We start from the raw sequence: 25,493 nt of genomic DNA, 5'->3' as shown, positions 1-25,493 counted from the left end.
TCTATAATACATATGATGCAATTTATATACCCACCCACATATAAAACACCTAAATATTTGATTAAATAATTTATGAATTTATTCTGTTTTCATATAATTGTTGATTTTACTCATATTCTAACACAAATCAGCTACAAAAACTCAGGACGCCTGATAAAAACCGTCCAGCTAAGCAATATTTAAGTACTTTACACAAAATTAATTACTTTGCTTGTATTGTTTTAATTTTTATAGTTCATAATCGTATATATATATGTAAACAATCAATACAATCCAAGTACCATAATTAACAAAAGAGATTTAAGAAAGTTGTATCCTAGTCAAGATAGCAAGTATCATCGTTTTATAAATTAGGTTTTTGCCTTTTGTATACATTGCAAAGTGTAACCCTGCGAGAAATGTACAAATATAGATAAATTAAAAATAACATTAAGAACTAATGGTCTAGAATTAAAGAAACACGAAAATTAACAAGTAAACTTCTAAGTAAATTCGTTAAAATGTTATGTCAAAAGCAGGGGAAAAAAACAAACTACCGAATCATTAATGCCTTTTGATTATCTTGTTTAAGGTGATGCTTAAGGTTATAAGCTTCGATTTTGATGCGTTAGCCAAATTTATAAAACCTTGAAAAAGCATTATACAATTTATTCCTATAAGCATTTATACTTGTCTAATTTTTGGGGCATCAGTTTATAACGATTGCATAACTTCCGGAGCAACATCTATGGCTATCTTGTGCGTACATCGACACATACACACAATTTGAAAGCGAAGTATAAGTTTGTATCTTATTGGGTTGGGTTAATCGTATCTAAGCGGCAACAGAAAAGGTTATGAGTAGCGTTTGAGTTTGAAAGCTGCCCATTCTGCCGGCGGGCCCTAATCGCGGTAAAATCCGCGCAGCAGCTTCCCGATGAATCAGAACCGTTAGCTGCGACCGGTGGTTGCAGTGGCCGCTGGTGGAGCCAGCTCCACGGGCACGGGAGCCACTCGCACCGTGGGCTCCGTGCTGGATTGGTGCTGCACTCCACTCAGCGGAATCGCACGCATGTGGTGCACCGGACGTATGGATTTGAGCTGCGTGGTGCCCTTGAAGCGCACGTTCACATCGCCCCCGACTATGCTGAGCGGATGCATGAGCTGCGGCTCCTCGTCATCCTCCCGAGGCATTACAGCCATTGTCGTTGTGGGCGCCACTTCCTCAGTGTGCTGAGCAGAGGGTGCCGTGGTAATTGCCACTCCGTAACTTTGTCGCTGGGCCAGCGGAGATAGAGCTGGGGGCGTTGTCCGATAGCCCATGCGGCTGAATATGCTGCCTCCGCTGCTGTTACTCGCCGTGCTGGGCGGGCTGAGGGGCGTGCCTACTCCAGAATCCACCTCCATGGGACTTTTTATATTCGCTACGAACTTATCCACATGCTCCGGCAGCTTGAGCTCATCCAGTTTCACTTGCATGACAGTCCGAGCGCTGGCATTGTCCAGCAGGCGATTGGGTCGCGAAGGTGGAGTCGGGGACACCGACTCACCGACATTGGAGTACTGCCCGTTGAGGCGATGCTGTTGCTGCTGCTGTTGCTGTTGCTGACGCAACTGCTCAAAAAAAGGTGTCTTCTCCTTCTTCTGCTTTTGTGGCGAACCAAGTTCGTCTCTTTCGGTCAGCTCTTCGAGCACCTTGAGTGGAAACCCCAAGTGACTATTGACGGAAACGGATTTGCCGATCTTGCGTTCGGTGAATATCGGTTTGCGACGCTGGCGATCCAAGTCGTCCAGCTGCTGGAGCATGCGCCGCACCTCGTTTGGCAGCTCCAGGTCGGGATTGTGTTCCACCAGTTGGCCAACGTAGCGACCGAGCGTTTGGATGGTTAGCTCCAGAGACTGCACTTGTGATTGCAGCGTGCTTATCTGAGCTTGCTGTGAGGAACGAGTGGTCTCCAACTGAGCAATCGACGATTGAGCAAACTGCAGAAAATATAAATACAAATAAAACAATTATTTAAACTTGTTAAGTTTCGAAAGCATACCTGCAATTGTTGCTCCAGATGCTGGTTCTGCGTCTTCTCTCTGTTTAGCATTTCTAGGTGATGGTTGGTGGTGGTAATCTCCTCCTGAAGCACGTTGTATTCCACATTGTATTCGGCAAGCTGCTTTCCTATGTCCATGCTAAAGACCAACTTCATAATCTGTTCCATGCACGAGTGCTCCATTTTTGGCACCACCGTCTTCAGATAGTCCATAATTTCTTCGAAGTTATCCTTGGCGAGTAGTTGCTCCTTATGCACGGAAAGCAAGGCAATGGCAAACTTAAAGATTACATCGGAGGATTCCAGGAAGAGCAGATCAAAAACGCGGGCCACAAATCCCAGCGGGAACTGTGAGCTGAAGACGGTGAGGATCCATGGAGCCGCATACAAAGTAGGCGAGACATCGTTCTGATCGAGCCACACGTACAGATCTGGCAGATGATCCTTAACCAATCGGGAGAGCTGATACAGCTGCAGTTGAAACTTTTTCATGTCAGGCAGGTATTTTGTGCGCATATTACGGCGGAACATCAAGTGCTTTAGCAGTTGAAATGCATTGGCTTCATCACACTGAAAAACACAATTATTAGTTAGAGTTCTTTATAGAATTCGATGAAGAAGTAATGCACTCACATGCAGAAGCAAGACGCCGCAGATGAAGCCCAGACCCTGACAGTAACCTAATTCCGGATCTAATATGGAGTACGCCTTTAACAGGTTAAACAGCGACAACTGGCCGAGACCAAGCGGATCCTTGTAGAACTGGTGATTGGGAAACGTTCTGCCCAGATCGATGAAAATCGCATGTTGATGCTCAGTAAGGTGTTTCAGCAGCGTGTGATACGGTGTATTGAAGTTGGGGAATCGCTTTGTGTCCACCGGCGCCGTGTTCATGGAATGCTGCTCGGCCAGGAAGGTCCAGACATCGCCGCGCTTTGAACGCGGTACTCCGGTGCGAATGGCGTGACCCAGGACTTTGGGATCCTTCTTGTTGCCTATCTGTGTGGAGTTGCGCTCGATGATCTGCTCCCATCGTTCGATTAGCTGCTTGTCGCAAGGCACAATCTCCTCGTAGTCCAATTTAATGCGCTTCAGCTCGTTTTCATTCTGACGTGCCTGCAACATTGCGTTCTCCGTCTCCATGCGATTGAGCATTATAGTCTGCCGAATGGCAGTGCGCCACAGTTCCCTTAACTCCGCCGCATCCCGTTTACCACGCTTCACAGCTGTCATATCAATGATTATTGATCATAAACGATACTCAAAGATATAGGGATTACTTACGCTTTCGCATTGGCGACAGAAACTCGGTGGGAACCTCACTATCCAGACCCTTGGATGGTGTCACTACACTATTAAGTATGGCCTGTCGCCAGGAGCTCTGATGGGTTTCCGCCTCTTTGGGACTGTTGCCCACCTTCATGAATCTATGCAGTGAAAGATATTAGTAGATTTCCAAAAAAAAACATTAAGTTCTTAACTTACATGTCCATCATGGGACTCTTCAGCTGCTCAGCTGTGGGCTTGCTGCTGGGACTAGCTCCCACAGTGTTCGATCGTGATCGGAAGCCCTCGGGAGGTGACTGGGTGCCCAGAGGCTCGGCGGATCCTTCCCTGATATCCCTTAAGTTGTGCGACGTTACGGCAATGTCATCCTTGGAGGGCTTCCGCTTGAGGAGATTATCAAATGAGTTGGTAAGCGAGCGCTTGGCCTTCATGAATATGGTGCTGCCACCGAGATATTGGTTAAGGAACTCCGACCGGTTCTCGGCGGTGTCGTGGACATGCCTCTGCTGTCTGGACTCGCAGTGCGCCCGCAGAAGCATCATGAGAAACTGATTTTGCTCGGCCACCGGAGCGTTGGTCTTCTCAGAGCCACAGAACTTGGCCCACACAATCTCCTGCTCGTCGTCACTCAGAGTCTCGATGCGGCGCAGGATCAGTGCCTGGGTCTTCTTCTCGGAAAGGCCTTCGACGTCGGTGCATAGCTTGTGGTACCACAGCATCGGGCAGTGCTCGCAACTGAAGATTTGGGTATCCTGCTTCTTTTTCTGCTCCGCGCAGGTGTCAAAGGCCTGAGCAATGGCGGCCACTATGTCATCGCACACATGCTCCGACTGACACTTGAACACGTAGCCAATGTAGCCATCGTTGTTCAGCTCCCGACAGATGATGCCAAAGTGATCCAGCGACTTCTGGCCGTGCACGCAGCTGGCCACGTCCTTGAAGTCCTTGTAGAGCAGCACTTGCTTGCGATCCGGCGAGATGAGACGGAGATCGCATCGACCCACCAGGAATACCATCGTCCGGTTCTGCTCCACATACGGCGGAATGCAGCCCTGCGAGGCGGAGCGATCCCTCAACTTGGGTATGCTAGAAATAGGTGAGTTATTTAATCGTTTTGAACATATTTCGGTGATTCAAGTTCTAGGTGCTTCAGGCGGTGACATGCAACTATAAAGGGAGGGAAGCGATGGGTGCTACTGGGCAAGCGAAACAACTAAAACAGGATACTCTATTAAAGGATCACAGGCAAAACTATTTTATTCCCTCAGAATCTTGCGAGTACTTTAGATTTGAGATTTAAAAAAGAAAAGTTTTGGAAACAATAACCAAGAAACGAAACGAAAACGAACATGCGACGTGATTGCTGGCCTGGCTGCCACTTACTTATCCAACGCATAATTGGGATGCAGTTGACTGGGACCCGCAGAAGCGGAAGTAGCTTCGCCATTTCCATTGCCACTCCCGGTCCCAGTGCCCACACCCTGCTCCCTGGGCGGCGTGGGCTGCTTGTTTACAATGACATTGCGTGCCTCCAGTTGGCTATGGGATGCTGATGGCTCAGAGCCGTTGGAGCTTTGGGGTTTTGCGGCAAGACGGAGAAGTTGTTCGTCGAAATGTCAGGGGAAAAGATAACTCGAATGACGGGATACTTACTGCTCCTTGTGGCCCAGTTCGATTTGACTCTGACCTCGCAGCAGCGGCCGTTTCTCCGGCGACTTGTTCTCCTTGTCGTCCTCCAGGGGTCGTGGTGCTGCTCCTTCCTCTGCGCCCGTCAGCTGTAGTTGCACCAAGGGTTTTGCCTGTGCATCCTCCTGCCCCTTGAGCTCGTGCTCCTCCTCGTCCTCCTCCCTCAAGTCGTGACTCGTGAGGGAGCTGCTGGGTTTCGCTTCGATGCCCACACCACCCTCACTGCTGAGAGACATCTTGCGATTCTGGAGCAGTCTCAAGCGTTGAGCATCATACGCCTTGAACTTGGGCAGGGCGTCGTCAATGAAGGTGTTGGGCACCCGCTTCTGGGACACCCGGATCTTGCCCACGTACATCACCTCGAAGAAGTGCGTGTGATTCGGGGAGATGTCCGCCAGCAGGGAGAGATTGCTCTGGGCCGACGTGGACGTGGGAATGTTCACCGTGCCCGAGGAGCTACTCAGGCCATGGGTGTATGACTTGGAGGCCTTCATCTTTGAACTAACCGGATTGGGACTGGCGTCGTGCTGAGCGTTGCGCATCGCCTCGCTCATCTTCAGATTCGTGGCGGGCGTGGCATGGATTCCGTTCAGTGCACCATTGGAGTTTCCGTGGCTGCCTCCTCCGCCGCCGCCGATCAGCGTCTGCGGAATGCTGCCCACGGAACCTCCCAGCGTGTGGGCCGGATCCCGCATCTGGTGCATCAGCTCGGCCATCTGTAAGATATACGCATACGGAAACACCGGTTAGACACTCAGCTTTTAGTAGTCTGGGATTTGAGGAGAGTGTTAGGAACGTGCAGCAGTCGGTACAACACCAAAAGTTTGGTCAATTTGATGGATGGGCATGGCCAGATAGACTCGGCTATTGATCCTGATCAAGAATATCTATACTTCATACATACTTTACATACTGTTAAATACTTTTCAACGAAACTAGTATACCCTTTCACTCTACGAGTAACGGGTATAAAAAGTGGTACAAAAAAGCACAGGTAAATATGCGAAATATTTATTATATATATTTAATATGCAGATGAGCGTCAGGCCCATTAGGCAAAACCGAGATACAACTGGGATACTTTGTGACTCACAGAGAACATGTTCAGTGGTCATGCCGACGCAATGTCTGCCCATCGGATGCATCAGCTGCTCCCGGCGTGATGATGATGGTGCCCAGCTCACCGATCAGAGAGCAGCCTCTAGGGCGTTCCTTGGGCGAGAGATTGGGCATTCCGCACGTCGTCCCAGTTTGCATTGAATAGATGCCAGAAATGAATTTGCTGGCGGGTGCCAGCAAGTTAAAAGTCCAATGTCAACCCACTCTCGTCGGATGCAGCTGTCCGTTAGATGCGTTCTCGCACTCACACATGTATCCCAAAGATACATATGTACATACATTCGTGTGGACTACATCTAATTGTCATTCATCGGCAATTTTGGGGCACGAATTCTCGGACTCGGACACACGAACAAATTAAAAAGTTATCTTCCTAAATTGATTTAAATTTTCATTCTTATTTTGGCACTGTCCTCTTCCTCTTTCTCGTGATCAGTCGTTTGGCGAGTGATCGTGACGACATCTGCAGAACAAGTTGACCAATAGCCACACTTTGAATATGTACTGCGCTACAGCAACGGTCACAATGATAGAACTCAAATATCTTGCAATCTACACGATTAGGTCTTGCGTGTCCCTAAAAGAAGCTAATTAATTCGACTTCTAATAAGAGTATTAGAATCAATAAGTTAGAAGTGATTGTTTAAGATATATAACTATGTATTTGACATGAGCAAAAGGTTTTAATTTATTTTGAAACATATTTTTTTGAGTTATAAAAGATGCAAACTTATTGGCTCTGCTTGTATATAGCTTATGATTTGTGCGGCACGCGTGTTTTTCAAACGCTCCGACAATATATGCATGTGTGTTTCCCTTTTTTATTTATTATTGCTTAAGCGAAACAAAAAAATACAGACAGCACACATAAACAATGAAAACTGTTTGCAGGAATTCAATTCAACGTCACGTTTGTCTGACTTCGCGATTCACTTGATGACTCTGTGTTTTTGCTTCATTTTTACGTGTTGCACTACTGCTGCTGTAGTGCATGTGTTGCATTGCTTTTTAATAGCAATGCGCATATCTAAGGCCCAATCTGTCCAAAACACAGAGCTTAGATCTCAGAGCCCTGGAGCACAGAGCCACGACAGGCAGCAGTGGCGACAAAGTCGAGTTACACGCGACTCGCTCACAAATCGCACGCGTTATTATCGCCAGCGATTTTATGGCATTGCTTTGTCGCCCAACTGTTTTGCATTGCACATGCCTTAATAGTATTAACTTTGAAGTGGGTTTAACACACAAGCGGTATACGTAATAGTATTCTCCTTTCTGTAATTTAATAATAATTTATATTTTAGTTTTGGCAACTAACACACTTAATTTTAAATATCTATCAAGTGTCTTACAGCTTTTATCACATGTCTGAACTACAATATTTAATGTTTCATATCCCCGTTTTTTGCATATGTCATCAACATTTATGATTTCTTATCTTACTTGTCTGACTTATACTGACATCTAAGCGTTTCCCATTTCCCTGCCAATTGCTTCGGTTATGGAAAATCAGTTCCGTTCCATTGGCCCACCAATGGTGTTTATTGTTATGTGTTTATCATCCACTAACCAAAACAAAACCCCATTTGTACTATATATATTTGGAAAATCTACGCAAAATGAATTGCATTTTAATGCTGGCAAAATCCACGAGGGTAATAATAATTAATGGTATATTTTAGCATTCAGCTCAAATTGCGATTTAATTCCCTTGCTAAACCACTCGAAGCTCTAAGTTCATCGCAGATATTATATTATATTGCCCGGCAATTTGTGACCGGTTTCAGAAAGCCTCTAATTCAATTGAAATTTAATTTGATTATATACCCCTTCCTTCCTAGAAGGTCGGTAATCATCAGTTATCATTTTACATGTCTATCTAACTACATGAAGTTTAAAGTTCTGTTGAGCAGCAGATACTAAAGTGGTTGCAGCTCATTTTTTGACCCGTTCACCCACTTGACACATTAAACTTTTTTTTTTTACATTTTTCACTCGAAACTTATCACGCCTAGTGCGTTTTTTCAGATCTCAAAACGGCCTTTGTGCAACTTTTGAAGCCCATCAAAAGTGTACAATCGACACGGCTGAAAAGTTTAAGCCATCCAAAGTGTTTGTTACCAATTGCGGCGCTCTCTTGGACGCCAGGGTCATTGAAGTCGCCATGGCCATGGTCAAGCGGCACATAAAGGACGAATCCGAGAAACTTTTCCTGGCGCCCATGGCGGAAACTGTGCTCCTCCTGGGTTCCACCCTCCTCAGCCTTTTGGCAGCCGCGCGGAATTCATTTTGAAACAAAATGGAAGAGTACGGAAAAGCACTTTATATGGTAATCCGGGGAATAGAATATCCGAGCCATTTACATGGGAATTGTCTCTGGCCTTTTAAGTTTCAATAAAAGTCAAACTTGAAACGTGAAAAGAAATGGCACAACGAATTCATTATTGACGAGATGAGAAGACCATTTCAAGGGTAAATCAATTACTTAGTATTAAGTGGAAAAAAGCGAGGTTGGGGGATGAGGTGCTGACTTTTAACTTGGCCTAAACGCTGCAATTAGTTGGAAAACAAAAGAACAAAGCAATCGCAGCAGTGCATGCATAACAAACCCTTGCATAAGACGACAAACAAAAGGCAGGCGGCAAGTAAACAGTACATAGAAACAAATTACACAAGCTCAGAAGCAGGCAGAAAATTGAAATTAATTGAATCAAGCGGTTAGTTAGCGGTTCGATATGAAATACTGGCTACACTGGATACACTGGATACAGTGGATACTGAATCCCAATCTCTACGTACGGCCCGACTCTTGTTGAGCACCGATGCATCGCTGACGGAGGTGGTCAGAATGGTGTCCCGATGAAATGGCACAGTGAACATCTTCAGATACTTTCCTATTCGCCGGGATGCTCTGGGTATTCGGTTATCACCACTTACTTTCACAACTTTCTTTTAGCAACTGCGGCTTGTATCACAAATGTCTATTTTGAGATTTGTACTTTGCGATTTTGTACGACTATCACACGTTTTCCACATCTATTATCGATTGATATATTATTATTATGCTTTTGATATAACCAATTTCTTAGGTAGCTATTGACAGTTGACAATAGCTATCTATTTCGATTAGGCACTTATTAATAGCGTATTGCATTATTAACTGTCACGTTTATAAACTGATCTATTTATTATAGTATTTTAGTTTTTCAAATGTGCATATATATTCCGATTGCTGCTCGACGCCCGAAAGATCACGTAAATCAGCAGCAAATAGCTTTTACGACCGTTCACGGGGCTCGTTTAGTGTGAAATGACCATCGAAACGCGGCGACAAATGCGAACAGAGCGATTCTCGCGACCAACGAAAGTATTTTCGAGTTGCGAACGAGCATCTGTGATCGATCAGCTGTTAGAGAGATATGGCATATATTGGAATGTACGAGCACGTTATTTTCCGATACAAAAGGGTCAAAGTACTCTCAGCTCCGCTTGGCTGGCCATAAACCATTATCTTATTTTATTTATACGGATTCCCAGAGCTGCACTTGCAGATAGAACACATTTCCCCGGTACCGAAACTACATAGGTATTCACAACCGTCTAAATAGCGCTTTACAGTCATTTGTTTATCCGTATATCTAATTGCCGCGTTAATTGACTTTGCACTGGCACTTTGAAAATGTGCAATATTTAGAACGCCTAAAGATGCTCAGCCTTTTGTTTATTTTGAGTGGAAAATGCTGAGATCAGCTTATGTAAGTCTACAACTAAGATGCCGAATACAAATCAATTGGTTGGCTACGCCTGTCCAAGATTCTTCAAATTCAAAAGCAAACGTCGGAGAGAACAAAGAACAGAATGGCCAAAACAGACAGAAATAAACAGAATTCTATATGATTTACACATGTGCGGATATATATACACTGTTTTGCCTTTCGATTTGGCTGGCGCGTTTAAGTGACTGATATATTTTTGGTTTCGAAACGCTCTGTTTTTTATTTCGAGCACGGTAAACAAGTTTACTTTCTGCCCATTTCCCTGATTATTGTGACTTTCGTGTATTATCAATGTCCCCTTTTAATTATGTGCGTATTGTTTTGGGATATTTGTGCATATTTTGATATACCGGTGCTATACGTCTTTGTCGCCACAAACTCGCAAGCGAAACGCGCGCGATTCGAGTGCCGACCAGCAGATCGCATACTAGAAGTGCGACTGTGAATATGGCGATATAGCTACATGCGCATACGAAATCGAAGAGGATATATGCGGGTGCTAGCGAGAGTTGAAATAGAGCGAAAGAGAGGCAGAATGCCAGTGAGGGAGAGAGAGAGAGAGAGGGAGAGAGAGAGAGAGAGTCAAGCGAACCACACGGCGTATACTTCATGTGGCAAACAAGATCATAAATTACAAACGTGCATTGGGCAACCGACCACGATTTCAATGGGCAAATGACTAAATGAGTAGCCTAACTCGATGCCAAATTGCGCATTGCCAAAGGTGCGGATATTCTCTCAGTGTAATGGTCAAAACGGATTAAACAAGGGAAATGTATTGACATGTCTTCAATAATTTCACAATAATGCTGCTGGGAAAATTCGTAAATTAGTAAAGTTAAAATGAAACATATAATATATAAACATATATATAGTTTTATCCTGTTACTGTAATAATTTATGCATTTTTTGCGGTGCTTTTAGAAAGCAAGCAACATAATTTCTTTGAAAATATATTAACGCAACAAAAATATTTACATTGTAAATACTACAAAACTAAAAGGATTTATGATGTGTAGTGTCTTGTTTCAAATATATTTACTTCTTTTGCAATTTTAGTTTGTAGTATTTGTTATTAGATACATAGTTATGTATTCTATAAGCTTTACGAAAGTGCTGTTAAGCAAAAATTAGTGAAGCCTTGAAGAAACGAAGCTATAAAGTACGGTCTAAAACAGAAGTGAATATAATAAACAGAAACTAAGGCAGCATACCCTGATTTTTGCATCAAACTAATACCTGACGGTAAATTCAATTTGGAGCAGGCACAAAGAACCAAAGGAAGGGACCAACTCCAATCTAATCATGGCATAAAAGGCTTCTTCCTTCCCCGATGTGCGACAAATTCAATTTGTTCACCGGGCGCGCTTGCCAAGTTCTCCTTCCCCAAACGGAAGGAGGCAATATTTTGCATGCGATTCGAGGAAATAAAAGTGAAAGCCAATTATCTGCCGGCGAGAGCGGCTTCGGGTGAAGCGGATACTTTAAACGTTCAATATCGTTTTCAAAAGTTATCCAGTGCCAAAGTGTATAGCAGAATGGTATTCATAAACCTGAAGCTATCGACAATTTGACAGCTTGCCAACTCACTCTATTAGTTTCTTGTTTATCCAGCCGAGTTGTTCAGCCGGCCATGCAGAAGACCATGATGACCATGATGGCCAGGACCAAGACCGCCACTGACATTCGGCTCGAAGGACCATTTCCTATCCTACGGGAGGGAGCAAGGACAATAAGCTCGCTGCTTAAACGGGCGAATGGCTGCTCTGTGCCATGCGCCATTTAGCAAAGGACCCACCTGCTAATGAAGCACAAGGACATTTCGCAAGTGTTGCGGACAAAGGCCTTAAATATTTACGAGCTTATGATGTGGTTTAGGTGCCGCCGAGAAACACATCTGCGACTGTTCCTGGAATAATGTTTTTTAGTACTTGCGTAATGTGTTCCCTTTTCGCTTTGCAAACAGAAAGGATTGCGGGGAAAAGTGCGTTTATCTCTGCGCCTAATGGCTTCAATTAGTGGCTCAATCGCTGAAACGATGCTGAAACGTGGGATGACCACAGTTTCTTAAGGATAGAAGAGGTAGGGATTTCATTTATTGCATTTAAAAGGAATGTTTAAAAATACAGTGAAGTCGGGCAACAACTGCACTATAAATAGGGTTTGATTAACAGAACTTTGCTAGATAGAAGATTTATGAGCCTAATTGTAATTGTAGTTGAAATAGAGTCGTGCCATTTAATGACATGATTTAATTATTTTATTCAGGAATATATAATTTTACAACTAATTCATCGCTAAATAGATGTTCATATTTCTAAACTAAACCTAAATAAACTAGTTCATGTTCAAAGGAAACTATTTTACGCATACATTATAAGAGAAGGAGTTAAATTTATTGGGGCGCATGCAAGTGTAAAATGCATTAACAGAAACCACAACTAAAATATCGCACTAAAATATAAGTAAATTGAAATAATTTGTTTTCAAAGAGCGAGCATTTGAAAACTTCGGTGGGTACTTTAAAATCCTTTTATGCCACAATAAGCATTTCCACAAAACACATAAATACTTTGCTTATGGTGACCTGCATTGTGCTTTAACATGCCATCGGAATTTGTTTTGCGTTTATGAAACCAGCTGGAAACTGAGTCTCAATAAAAATTTCGAGCTCACACCGACCAAACCCACTATCAACAATCAAGCCAAGTCAACAACAAGGCCGAAACGCAGGGCTTAAAATGCTTTTGACATGCAATAAACCAACAACAGCTCTCGCGAAAAACTCTCTACCGATTACGATGAAATTAAGTGGAAACGCTCAATGGAGAGATTTATAACCAAAAAGCAAGAACAATTGAGAGCTGCCCACCTCACGATGAGCTTTAAAAATTACTGGCAATAATAGCAACTTTAGGAGCACCAAATAAAGTTTGACTTCAGCACCAGCTTTTCTGCCAAAAAGTGGAATTTAATTTTTCACCCCATTTTCATTTGAAATAGCGTAGAAGGGGATTTGTTCTTGGCCCGTCGGTTGGAAATTAACCTTTTGCGTGTATTTGGCAGAAGGTCATGCGAAGCAGTCCTAATTTAATGTAATGTTCCTCGGCGAAGAGCAGCTTTTTGATTGCACCCCACTGGCCGAACTGCTTTAATTAGAAATGCAAACGGAACTCAATTTATGGCGTGCTGGGCTCAAACATCAGGGTATAACACACGATTGAGAAGGAGACGAGGTCGGATCGGTCTATTTTTGCCTTGTAAATTAAGGCAGATTTGGGTGAATTTTTGATGCAGATTTAAGGGTATCAGTATAATTGGTTATTGTAGTAAGTACTGAGGAATCGGAATAGATGTTTTAAGCGCCTTCGTTTATTATACCTACTATATATACCTGAATGTTTAAAAAAGAAACAAGAGAGAATGCTATAGTCAAGTTCCCGGACTCCCCGAATCTAGTAAACCCTTTTAATCTACGAGCAACGGTTATAAATAAATATATAAATTTTATAGAAATTAAGGGTTAAACCACTTTCACTAAGCCACAATTTTAGTTAAATCCCTTTCAACCAGCCTAACCTGAAAAAGCAATTAGAATTATGTCACATTTGTGCAACCCAAGACAGTCGCTCCATAGGCATCCAAATTTATTATGGTCGCTGCTAAAACCGCAAAATCCTTTTTGAGTTTTTCCTGCACGTTTTGTGCCATATTATGCAAGCAGTTTTTATATGGAAACTATTGTGTTGCAAGTTTTCTAAGCATTTCCATACGAGAGCGTTTCAAAAGGCCACAAACTGTCCGCACACAAATCTGTGATGCTCGGTTCAGTTCACTTTCCCCTCAAAATAGCAGGGATTGTGGTATTGTGAGAGAAGCAAATGCCGGAGGACAGACAAGTGAAACCATGTCGACTACAACTGTCGACAACTTTTTTCATTCGTCTGCTGGATGGTACCCGGAATTTGGGATCTGGACTTTGTGATCGGGAATTGGGGCCCGCAACTTACCTCCTCGACGGCCTCGCACTCGAACAGATAGATGTGCAGCAGCGGGTCCTTGGGATCCTTCAGCAAGTAGACCAGTCCGGTGATGGGTCCTTGGAACTCCATAAAGTTCTGCGGCTGCTCCGCGGATGCCTCCGCCGACTGCTGCAACTGCTGCTGATAAGCACACGCCGCACTGGAGGAGAGGGAGCCATACGACGTGGATGCGGTCAGTGTGTGGCGCAGTCCGTTGCCATTCAGCGAGCTGCCGCCTCCGCCGGCCATCGAGGATGCGACTGCTGAGGATGCCGACGCCTGGCCAGCACTCGACTTCAGTTGCAGGAAGCCGTTGCCGATGCTCTTCGCCTGCGGCTTATGGATAATGCGGCACATGCCGACGATATGCTTCAGGGGGTGGCTGAACTGCAGCTCAAAGTCCGAGTTGTACGACTCCAGGATGCCATGCTCGATGCCCACCGACAGCTGCAAGGGAGGATTTCATCAAAATTATATGTAAATATTAATAATATTGTGATATTTAGAGCAAAAGAAATCCCGATTGTGTGGTAAAATAAGCAAGAGCAACGGGCAAAACACAATGGTGATAACTGCGCGTTGTTCAAAATTTGCTAGAATGCTTCCACTACGCGAAGCACACTAACAATATTAAATTCCCTTTTAATCAGTTTACATACTTGCATGCACAAGGAGAAAGGGTTGCCCCGCAATGAGAGCGCCAGAGAAAGAAGGAAACGCGCATTGGTGACAACGAGGACAACGACAACATGACATGCCTGCCAACATGGCGGCTGCTCCATTTCCGGCCCCGCGCACTTCCGCCTCCAGCTCATTTGCCTTCTTTTCGCTTTTTCCCCTCCGTTCTTGGCCCTTTTTTATGCCAACAACTAACAACTAAAGCCCGGTAACTAGGGAGTGTCGACACTAGGAGGGAGTGAGGTGACTAGTCGGAAATTGGGTAGAGTAGTGCCCACTATTGGGCGTGGCGTTGTTGTAGCTGCCTTGGTGTAGTTATATCAGTAGGTTGGTAGAAAGCAGGTCGTTGTGGTTTTAGGTCCCTTTGGGGCGGCATTTCTTGTTTCACCACCAGAGTTTGCTGTTGTCAAAGGCTTTGCAAATAGGAAAAATTGAAATATGAAACACACACGTCAGTTACAGGCGTGATTTTCTAAATATAATTAATTTAAACTGAACTTTTACCGAGCAGTTATGTTAATGATAGCCCAGAGATTTTTAATTCGCATCACAAAAAGTAGAAGCAATCAACCTTCCGAAAGGGTAAACAATTGAAGGCGTTCCTTATCGCCTTATGGCTCCAACAAAATGAAAACTTTTCCTTTGCAAATTAAATTAAAATCAAAGCAAAGTTTTTCTCAGGTTTGAGAGTGTGTGGGCGTGCTCATGAGATGGGCGTTAACTTAGCCAACTGAAAAAGAATGGAAAACTTTTTATCCATGTGTGGAAATCACAAAACAGGATAAGTTTAACTTAAGGCTTCGGAAACTAGGGCGTCATTATAGGGTCAGAAAAAATTATTGATTTTTTGTAATTCGACTTTTTAACATTTTCCTGGGGTTTGAGTGTTCAATATTGGAAAACAAAATTCATCTGCATCTTTTATATCTTTTAAACTAATTGGTGGGCAAACGGTTTCAGCTTTCAAATTTCAACAAATCGATTTTACTGAACCCAGCTTTTTTTTGAGCTCAACATTCTAGCTTTTATAGTTCCTGAGATCGAGGTTTTCATACGGACAGACAGACACGATTCGTCTAGTGATCTTGATCAATAATATAAATACATATATACTTTATATATATACTATACATATATATATACATATATACTTCCTTCTATCTGTTAAATGCGAATCTTGTATACCCTTTTCTTTCCGAGTATCGGGAATAAATTCCTAAGGTACGACTAAAGTTGAAAGCTAGTCATCCACCCAGCATGACATTTTAAATTTAATTAATTTCCTTTGACACTTGACGAAGGATTCATGCTGTCCATCACAGGCAATGCCATTCGTCGTTTATTGAGTACCGAATTAAGTGCTTTGCAAAGGCTTTGTTGTCAGGTAAATTGCAATTTAAAAATATTTAAACCTTACTACATTTTTATGTTGTATCAACATTTTTTACATTTTATTCCCCGTGCTACCTTGGAAAATATCTTTCAGATGCCATTTTTCTGATAATTAGGTGTTATAATTTACAACATGATAGAAATCCTAAGACATTGGTCCACTATTCTCCTTACCCTTTTCAAAAAGCGGAGCATTGTTTGTGCTTACAACTTTTTTTTAGTTGTTCATTATAATGACGCTGTCTATTCTTCATGTCTAATTGTTTTCCAAAACCTCACAGGCAAATTGTTATGTGGCACACTGCGTATACGTAATCTGTTGACTGCTTGACCTCTTTTGGTTATTCTTTGGCTACTCTTTTCTCCATTCTCCGCGATTCCTAATTGGAATCAAGTCTCGTAGTTTATGAAGTCACGTTCCCAGACTTAGCGCGCAGTGTAGGCTCATGCTAGGGTGGACCAATTGTTGATGAACTATTGTATACCCGTTACTCGTGGAGTAAAAAGTTATACTACATTCTTTGAAAAATATCTAACAGGCAGAAGTAAGCTTTTCCGACTTTGTAAGTCACTATATTCCCGATCAGAATCAATAACCTGATAGCTAGATTAATCTCTCCGTTGTCTGTCCGTATGAACGCCTTGGTCTCAGGAACTGTTACTGCCAGAAAGTGTTTCCTCGCCTATTCAAACGCCCAAAAGCCGCCCAAAAGCCGCCCAAAACTGCCACACCCACAGTTTTGAAAAATGTGTTGCCTTTGAACGTTGTCGTTGTATTTGCCCCATGATGATGGTAGTTTGTTGTTGTCATTACAATCGCTGCCAGAAGCAGACGTCGCGTGTTTTTACCCCTTGATTTATACGTTTAAACTGTTTTCTAGTACATTTTCGTGCCCCAGCTGCAGTTTGTTGCCTAATAAATTGTCTACAATTGTTTATTGCACTGCTTCATGACGTTGTTGTAGTTTTTAACGTTGGCGCAGCTTAGCATTGTAATTAGAATTAACTGCAGTAACTTTTGTTTCTGTTGTTGTTACTTCTGAAGTACAAATAACGAATCTCCAGCTTTGAAATACGGCACACCGTATTAATATTAACCACGGAGTCAACAGAAGAACTTCTCTATTAAGTCCGAAGTAGGGTCGACTTATAAAAGGGGAACAACTCTATCCATAACTTTTTATACCCGTTACTCGTAGAGTAAAAGGGTATACTAGATTCGTTGAAAAGTATGTAACAGGCAGAAGGAAGCGTTTCCGACCATATAAAGTATATATATTCTTGATCAGGATCAATAGCCGAGTCGATCTGGCCATGTCCGTCTGTCCGTCCGTATGAACGTCGAGATCTCAGGAACTACAAAAGCTAGAAAGTTGAGATTAAGCATACAGACTCCAGAGACATAGAAGCAGCGCAAGTTTGTCGAATCATGCTGCCACGCCCACTCTAACGCCCACAAACCCCCCAAAACTGCCACGCCCACACTTTTGAAAAATGTTTTGGTATTTTTTCATTTTTGTATTGGTCTTGTAAATTTCTATCGTTTTGCCATAAAACATGTATTTAATCATATGAACTCCGCACCCCGCACCCAGCACCCAGCACCACGGACCCCGCACCCCGGACTGGACCCCGGACCCCGCACACCGGACCCCGCACCACGGACCCCGCACCCCGCACCACGGACCGGACCCCGCACCCCGGACCCAGCACCCAGCACCACGGACCCCGCACCCCGGACTGGACCCCGGACCCCGCACACCGGACCCCGCACCCCGGACCCCGCACCCCGGACCAGACCCCGGACCCCGCACCCCGCACACCGGACCGGACCCCGCACCCCGCACCCCGGACCCAGCACCCCGCACACCGGACCGGACCCCGCACCCCGGACCCCGCACCCCGGACCCCGCACCCCGGACCCCGCACCCCGGACCCCGCACCCGGACCAGACCCCGGACCACGGACCCCGCACACCGGACCGGACCCCGCACCCCGAACCCCGCACCCCGGACCCCGCACCCCAGACCCCGCACCCCGGACCCCGCACCCCGGACCCCGCACCCCGGACCCCGCACCCCGGACCCCGCACCCCGGACCAGACCCCGGACCCCGCACCCCGGACCCCGCACCCCGGACCCCGCACCCCGCACCCCGCACCCCGGACCAGACCCCGGACCAGACCCCGGACCCCGGACCCCGCACCACGGACCACGGACCCCGCACCACGGACACCGCACCCCGGACCCCGCACACCGGACCGGACCCCGCACGCCGGACCCCGCACATCGGACCAGACCCCGGACCCCGCACACCGGACCGGACCCCGCACCCCGCACCCCGGACCAGACCCCGCACCCCGGACCCCGCACCCCGGACCCCGCACCCGGACCAGACCCCGGACCCCGGACCCCGCACACCGGACCGGACCCCGCACCCCGGACCCCGCACACCGGACCGGACCCCGCACCACGGACCGGACCCCGCACCCCGCACCTCGCACCCCGCACCCCGCAAAAAACAAGAGAGAACGCTATAGTCGAGTTCCCAGACTATCTGATACCCGTTACTCAGCTAGTGGAAGTGCAAAGGAGATATTTCCACACTGACAGTTTTTGATGCGGTTGCACCCCGCTGAGTAACGGGTATCAGATAGTCGAGAAACTCGACTGCAGCGTTCTCTCTTGCTATTTATCGTAACTAGTTGTTGTTAAAATAAATAACTTAGTGATCAAGGAGTTTGACAATTAAGGTGAATATTCCACTTAACCTATTTGACATAGGTTTTAGTTTTGGATGGCTATTGAAATAAGCACATGACAACACACATCGATACAAATAGAGACTGTAGATACTCAGGGAGATGGAGCAGCAGAGTGAAGTGAATCCCAAGCGGGTGGCCGCCTTCTTTCGGAGAAGCAACTTGGGACCTGTGTGCCGGGTGCAGTCGACCTCGGACATGGAAGCCTGGCTAGCCTCAAGTGCGTACTTCACACTGATCACATACTTGAACAATGTGAGCACCGAGATACAGGGTATCCGGAACACGGACTGGTTTCCGATTAGCCAGAACATCAGGCGACTGACTGCCATATTCGACAAGCTGGACGCCATGATTGTGGCCAATCCTCCGGCGCCTGTCGCTCCAGGTGCTAACTTGGATCCAGGAAACAAGGGCTACAGACGCTGGGCGCACAGCATGCTAAGGGACATATACCAGCTGGTGGAGATGGCGGTGCCCAGCAGCAAGTGCAGGCACGTGAACGAGCTTGGAGTGTATCTATCGGGCTCCTTTGGCAGCTCAACAAAAATCGAGTACGGAACCGGGCACGAGCTGAGCTTCCTGTTCTTCGTGTGCGCCCTTTTCAAGGCGGAGATCCTCAATCTGGAGGAAGACCTGGCAGCCTCGGCTCTGGTTCTCTTCGATCGCTATCTGCAGTTCGTGCGCCGTCTCCAGGTGACCTATTCGGTGAACTCGTCCAACTGGCATGGCGGATACTCGCTGGATAAATTTCAGTTTGTGCCATTCATTCTGGGATTCGCACAGTTGTGCTACGAGGCGCCTTTCTCACCACAGAAAATGCTGAACGAGGACACCATTGCCGAGTACAGGAAGTCGTATATGCTGATCAATTGCGTGGGTCACATGGCGGCCACCAACATCGGCACATTTGCCCGCCACTCCAGCCAACTGTGGAGTCTGGCCGCCCTGTCCTCGTGGTCGAAGATCCATCGCAGTCTGATGTTCATGTACATGGAGGAAATCCTTCTGGACGTTGACAACCTGAATGCCCTGCGGTTTGGTGAACTGATGTCCTTTGAGGAGGAGAAATCTGGCCTGCATCTTGGCAACGCTCGTATGGGAGTGAAGTCACCGCTAAGCCGCCAGCTGGCGGAGGATCAGGACGACCAGGATCAGGACCAAGATGTTACATCTAGAAGCGGCACTCCCTCCATTTCCAGGTCGGAAAACAACGTATTCGTTGCCAGGAAGAAACCCAGAGTGGAGGAGCCCTTTAGCGACGGCCTTTCGAATAGTGGACTTTCCCAGGGCAGCGAATGCTCTTCAATTAGCGGCGTGAGTGTCCATCTGCCCACTTGGTTGGATGATTGTCCGGGCAGCAGCAAGAGCGCGTTTTAAAATTAGGGTTTTGTGAGTCGTGTAATAACTAAATGTCTAAATTCAAATGCTCTATCATAGTGAATTGTGTATTACCATGTAAGTGTTTTGCCAATAACTAAACATGCATAGTGCACATATGTATGGCAAATATTTAAAGGCGTATCGTTATACCGATATGAGCATATATTCCAGCTACTATGGCGCCTTGTAATGCGAATATTATGCGTGTCATCTTCACGAATATCCAGGGACGACATCAGCTATCTACAATGTGCAGCTTGGCAGAATGACAACGACGTCAAGAGACCTCAGATGGCTTACACGGGTCCAGAGATCAGCAGGCCACGTTACCGACTTTCATCAAATGCAAAACAGCAGCCAACTGGAATGCAGTGGCGTTCTACTATATGTGGCACAATCTAAGGGTGTATCCGCCAGGAATATAACGCATACGCCGCGTAAGCCACGGAAAAGCTCGTGGACAGCGGGGTGGCGACGTTGAAGTGCGAAGGCATTTATGCCACTGCAGAGGAGGACCGGAGGACTCTGTGGGCGAAGTGGGAGTGACACGACTCAAGTGACTCGACCAAAAGCGGATTACCAACGCGACTTGAGTGACTTCCCGAGCAGGAGGCGGCAAAACAGCTAGAGTAGCAACAATTGAAGCGGCAGCAACAACAGCAGCAGCAACCAACGCGCAGCAGCGACGAGTTGGGAAAATGAAAATGGAAATGAAAATGAAACAAGCGGCGTATTGATTTTTCCTCTCCCAGCCCCATCGCTTAACTCAACTCCCTGGCGTTGTGACGTCAATGGGCCACTACCACGCGCCCACATCACAAAGGGGATGGAAAACGGGGGGGAATAGGAAGGCCCACTACCTGAAACTCTTGTCAGACCTCATTCGTGTTAACCAAAAGTATCGAAGGGGAAAGAAGCGAGCATAGCATCCCCGCCATTGTTAGTGGATTAGAAGTCCGCCATTCACAGTAAATACATACATACGTTAGAGCCTCGATGTGTGCCAAGTGCGTTTAAAACTTGATTTATAGATGGCATTACTTACACTCACGACAGTGAAAAATTTAATCATTTTTTGTATAAATTAAATCAACTTTCTTTGTTTTAAAAACCTTGTTGCTAGCACAAAGTTTGGATTCATTTCTGAATAAAATTTGAAACAATTTTAAACAATTCCATTGCAGGTCTAACGATATGTAATGAAAAACAAAGATGATATGCAAAACATGTACAAATATTCTAATATCTTAGCAGAATAGCTAAGCAGCTATGACTTTCCGGCCTACTAAACTCGCATTCCTTATTTGCGGGAAAATAGTTCAGGCAATTGCATAAGTTTTAAATAGATAAATTTACCCTTATTTTTTATTTTTTTGTAATTAATTTTGGAATTAATTATTATCATTAGTATAGCAACTAACAAGTATTACCACAAATAGTTTCTTATTTAACACATTTCGAAGGAATTGCAAGAAAAATTCGGGGCTGACAAAAATGTAAAAGTTTCGTGACGCATTTTCTTTCTGTTTTCCACGCCTGTGGGTAGGCCATCCATTCATCCAAGAAGCTTGTTATAATTTTCATGCGCTATTTAACATAATAAAGCAATAAGCCGCCGCACCACGCCGAAAAGGAGAGTGGGAAAGAGGAGGCAAACATTTCATTTATGCCATCTCTTTTGCTCAGGGTGCGTGTTGGTTTTGTGTGAACTAAATGCAAAAAACAAGTAAATATTAAAATAAGAGAATACTGAGCATACTGCGGTACTGCAGAACTAGCTAAGTTCAAAATAATTAATTCAAATTATTATAAGTTATCCCTGCAAATTTTTGATTACCATCTCTACCAAAAAAAGGGACTAAAGAAAGAAAGTTACTCAGAGAGAGAGAGAGGTCCTGGGTACTGCAGATTTACTTAGGTATTTGAGTAATTCAAGTAGTTCTTCAAAGCTATAGCTTCACAGTACCCAAGCTTATCCAAAGTTATACTTATAAGTATGCGAATCTCCCAGGACAAATTCAAGCCGAGTAGTTCCCTGCTGAAGTGATTGGGAAAGCTCCTTGAGGGCAGGCACATTCAGTGAGCATCAACAACAATCGCAGGATTCAGGTGTGAGTCCACCACAGATCCTTGGGGCATGGTCACAGCACGTAGAAGGGCTTCGTTTTAATGCAAGTAGGAGTAGGAGTTGTGTGGAGTGCAGAAGAACATGAAGAGGATTCACACATGAAAACCAAAATGGGCAAATAAGGTGTCCTTGTGCCAAAAGTTGTTTGCTTAGGTTTCGCACTTTGCACAAAAGCATAAAAGTGCAATACAATACAGGAAAACATGTTAACTAAACTCAAAAGTTAGAAAAAATAGATCTGTGTCCATATTAAATAAAGAGTAATTTACAATTTATTCAAATTATTATTCTGTGTTGGATATTTAAGTTAAGTTTATCCTCTACCCACATATATATGTAAGTATTGGGCTTCCCCTTTTGATTCTGCTTTCCAAGGATGGAACGTGGTCTCCGATGACTGGCTAATTGCGGCCTTTGCTAAAATTAATTTCCCTGCTTCTAATAATATTAACCCAGGGGTCGAGCAAGGGGCTGAGAGGGGGTGGAGCGGGGCACGCGCCTTGTTGTCGCACGTGTTCAACGCGGCGTATGCTTAATCTGTTTGGGTTACACCTGCTGACGGGGGAGTGCCACAATTTGGCTTTGGGCCTTCAGTTGTTTCATTCCTTTGGGTTCGTCATCGGTTATCTGGGTGCTATTTATAAGGCCGAAGCACACGATGATCGGCTGCCAATGGGTGACTAATTGCCATAATTATCCTTTATGGAGCACAAATTTATTAAGAAAATTCGGTTCGCTATTTTGCCAGCATCTCACTTGAAACATAATTGATTTGCCCAGCCGTAATAATGGCTAATTGCCTTTAATTGTTTTCGCCAAAGGCTGGCAAAGTGGCTTTCATGTGCACTCTGTGCACTGCACTCAGTGTTTGATTGGATTAACGAGAAAAGTTTTTGTGGGTGGCGACTTAAATTAAATCAAACTCAATATCTTTGAAGGGATGGTTCCTCTATGAAATTGATTATATTGATATTGATATACAGTGTGTTTAATGGAAGTGTGAAAATATCCTATAGTCTTTAAAGTAAAATTACTGTGCCTCAGTATCTAGTTAACTTTAATTTGTCTAAGCAAATTAATTGTTAACAATTAATTGTTATCATAAATCAGAGCTTCAAATTGTTTTGGCCCCTCCTATTAAAATGCTCTCTCTGAAACAATTAGTCCAATTAGTTTGTAAACCAAAGTAAGTAGAAGCGAGTTAGACCAGTGGTATTTGTTTACCCATAAATCATAAATTATAAATCATACGTGGTATTTACCTTCGTGTAGCTCTCCGTGGACCTTATATCGTTGATGGTCCAGGGCAACATGGAAGCGGAATAGCGTGGATCGACGGATGCACTGCCGCGGAAAGTTAGCGAAACGAGGCGCGTTTTCATCTTCACTGTTTCAATGTTGACTTTGATTTCAATTTGAATTTGAGTGTGAATTATTCGTGTGTACTTTCGCCGAACGGTAAACTGTTAATTGAGTTGTGGGCCATTTATTTACTTTGCATTTTATTGGCCGCTTTGCAAATTGCTCTTTAATCGGTTTTCGTATATGTTTTCCTGTAGCGTGCTGCAGTCCAGGATCGAATCAATATTTAATGGAAGACCGCGTTTCCACATTCCCAGGCGGAAGGGAGTCGCTGATGGAATTCTGAGTTCGTGCGCTGCATGAGTCACACCAAAGGGGGGCGGCAAAGCAGGCGGATAGTGCGGAAAATAGGAAAATGCGAAATTAGGAAAATGGGAAAATGGGCAACAGGGGTGATGGAGCGAACAATGACCACCTGACTGCGCTTCCTGCGGGAAGGTCTCGAGGAGAGGAGCATCCGACAAATTACTATCAATATTGATTTTTATTCGCAGCCATTGCCGTCTTTGTTTTTCACATATTCATGGCTCACACATTCGCAAATGAACAGTGCGCGCTCGCAATAGTGGACATGAATGCATTAGGAATATTTAGGAATTTACAAATCCAGTTGAAGTAGTTTATCGTTTAACTTTTGCCAATTTTATCTAAGATAATATTTAAAAAAGTGAATCAAATTACTTTGTGAGTCCACGATTTCAAAGACACGTATTTTCCAGTAGTAAAAGCTCTGGTCGAATGTTCCCTTTATCGGGCGCACACTGTGTTTTTTTCTTTGCCTTGGAAAGGACGGGAAGACGTGGATGAAGGGGATGGAAGAGGGTCAGGAGGAAACCGAGGACGAGCCACCACCATACAGACTGCGAAAAGACCCCAATGTCGGAATTTACTTTTTCACTAACTTGGCACTTTTTTAACTTTCTACGTTATAAGGTTTCCACTACCTTTTCGCCGCCCCTCGCCACACAAACTCACACACACACGACTTAACGCATACACACACACGCACACGGATGGTGGCGAGCGATTTGCAACAATAAATACCAATTTTGGGGATTGGTCGCCCGAGAACACGTTGAAATGGCACCAAATTCCGCTGAGCACTGAGCACTAAAAGTCGAGTTCCTGCCGCGTCTCCAATTCGCGATAGCAATCATTTCTCTAGAACTCGTCCTTCGTCCTGACGCCCGATAGACCGCGATTGCCGCGCACGCGCGTGCTGCCAGCCAAGTGGGTTGTGAGCTGTAACTATGACATTATAGCCAAAATCGGCCCCTATAAGACTGGTGGGATAATCTTGCGGGAACACATCTCAATTTGCGCTTTTTAAAAGGCAGCCGTCGAAAGTCAAACAAATGCGCGTCTTGTCGTTTCGTTTGGCGAACAGCTGATTACACGGTGCTTCTTCTTCGTCGAATGCTAGTCACAGTGAAGCAGTGCTGCAAAGCGACGTTAGAAGTGGTAAGGGCCGCAACAAATTCAAAATTTCAATTCAATAGGTACCCAAAAATATTAAATAAATTTGCAGTTTATTTTTACTTTAATAAATAAATGGTATATAGTAATAAAAAAGTAATTCATAATTAATTTTTATATTTTTTAATTAACTTTTTAATCAACAGGTACCCAAAATTATTAAATAATTCAAGCGCATGTCCATGAATATGTGCAGTTGATATTTACTTCAATAAATAAATGGCATATACTAATTTGAAAGTAATTCATAAAATATAATTTTATGATTTTTATATATTTTTTAATGAACCAATTCTCAAGTCAAATAAGAAGATGTATATATATGTTTCATTTTGAGCTATTAATGTATTATTAAAGCTTTTACAATACAAATAAATGTGAATAATGCTGATATCAAGT

The 25,493-nt window shown here is 44.4% G+C and overlaps 2 protein-coding genes across 7 annotated transcripts; one reads left to right on the top strand and one right to left on the bottom strand.

The window, feature by feature from the left end:
• Positions 1 to 56: 56 nt before the first annotated feature.
• On the bottom strand, positions 57 to 25,006 carry LOC120454668 (TBC1 domain family member 4). Of its 6 annotated transcripts, none has more exons than XM_039640180.2 (10): positions 24,663 to 25,006; positions 23,519 to 23,913; positions 13,903 to 14,361; positions 4,965 to 5,713; positions 4,695 to 4,883; positions 3,510 to 4,397; positions 3,309 to 3,451; positions 2,658 to 3,250; positions 2,025 to 2,594; positions 57 to 1,962 (listed from the first exon to the last, which is right to left on the bottom strand). In XM_039640180.2, exons 2-10 carry the CDS (start codon positions 23,636 to 23,638, stop codon positions 931 to 933), a joined length of 4,743 nt encoding a protein of 1,580 aa, XP_039496114.1. In that variant the 5' UTR covers positions 23,639 to 23,913; positions 24,663 to 25,006; the 3' UTR covers positions 57 to 930. The 6 variants fall into 6 exon arrangements, with proteins under 6 accessions (XP_039496114.1, XP_039496113.1, XP_039496115.1 ...); XM_039640179.2 differs by having other exon boundaries at positions 23,519 to 23,819; XM_039640181.2 differs by lacking the exons at positions 4,695 to 4,883; positions 24,663 to 25,006 and having other exon boundaries at positions 23,519 to 23,897.
• On the top strand, positions 18,766 to 21,301 carry LOC120454669 (serine/threonine-protein phosphatase 2A activator). The gene is made up of 2 exons (XM_039640185.2): positions 18,766 to 20,203; positions 20,265 to 21,301. Exon 1 carries the CDS (start codon positions 18,848 to 18,850, stop codon positions 20,123 to 20,125), a length of 1,278 nt encoding a protein of 425 aa, XP_039496119.1. The 5' UTR covers positions 18,766 to 18,847; the 3' UTR covers positions 20,126 to 20,203; positions 20,265 to 21,301.
• Positions 25,007 to 25,493: the final 487 nt, after the last annotated feature.

Source organism: Drosophila santomea, chromosome 3R, assembly GCF_016746245.2.
Source record: "Drosophila santomea strain STO CAGO 1482 chromosome 3R, Prin_Dsan_1.1, whole genome shotgun sequence".
In the NCBI taxonomy this organism is placed as follows: Eukaryota; Metazoa; Arthropoda; class Insecta; order Diptera; family Drosophilidae; genus Drosophila; species Drosophila santomea.
Note: the sequence above shows the minus strand (reverse complement) of the source record. Positions and strands in the feature narration are given on the sequence as shown.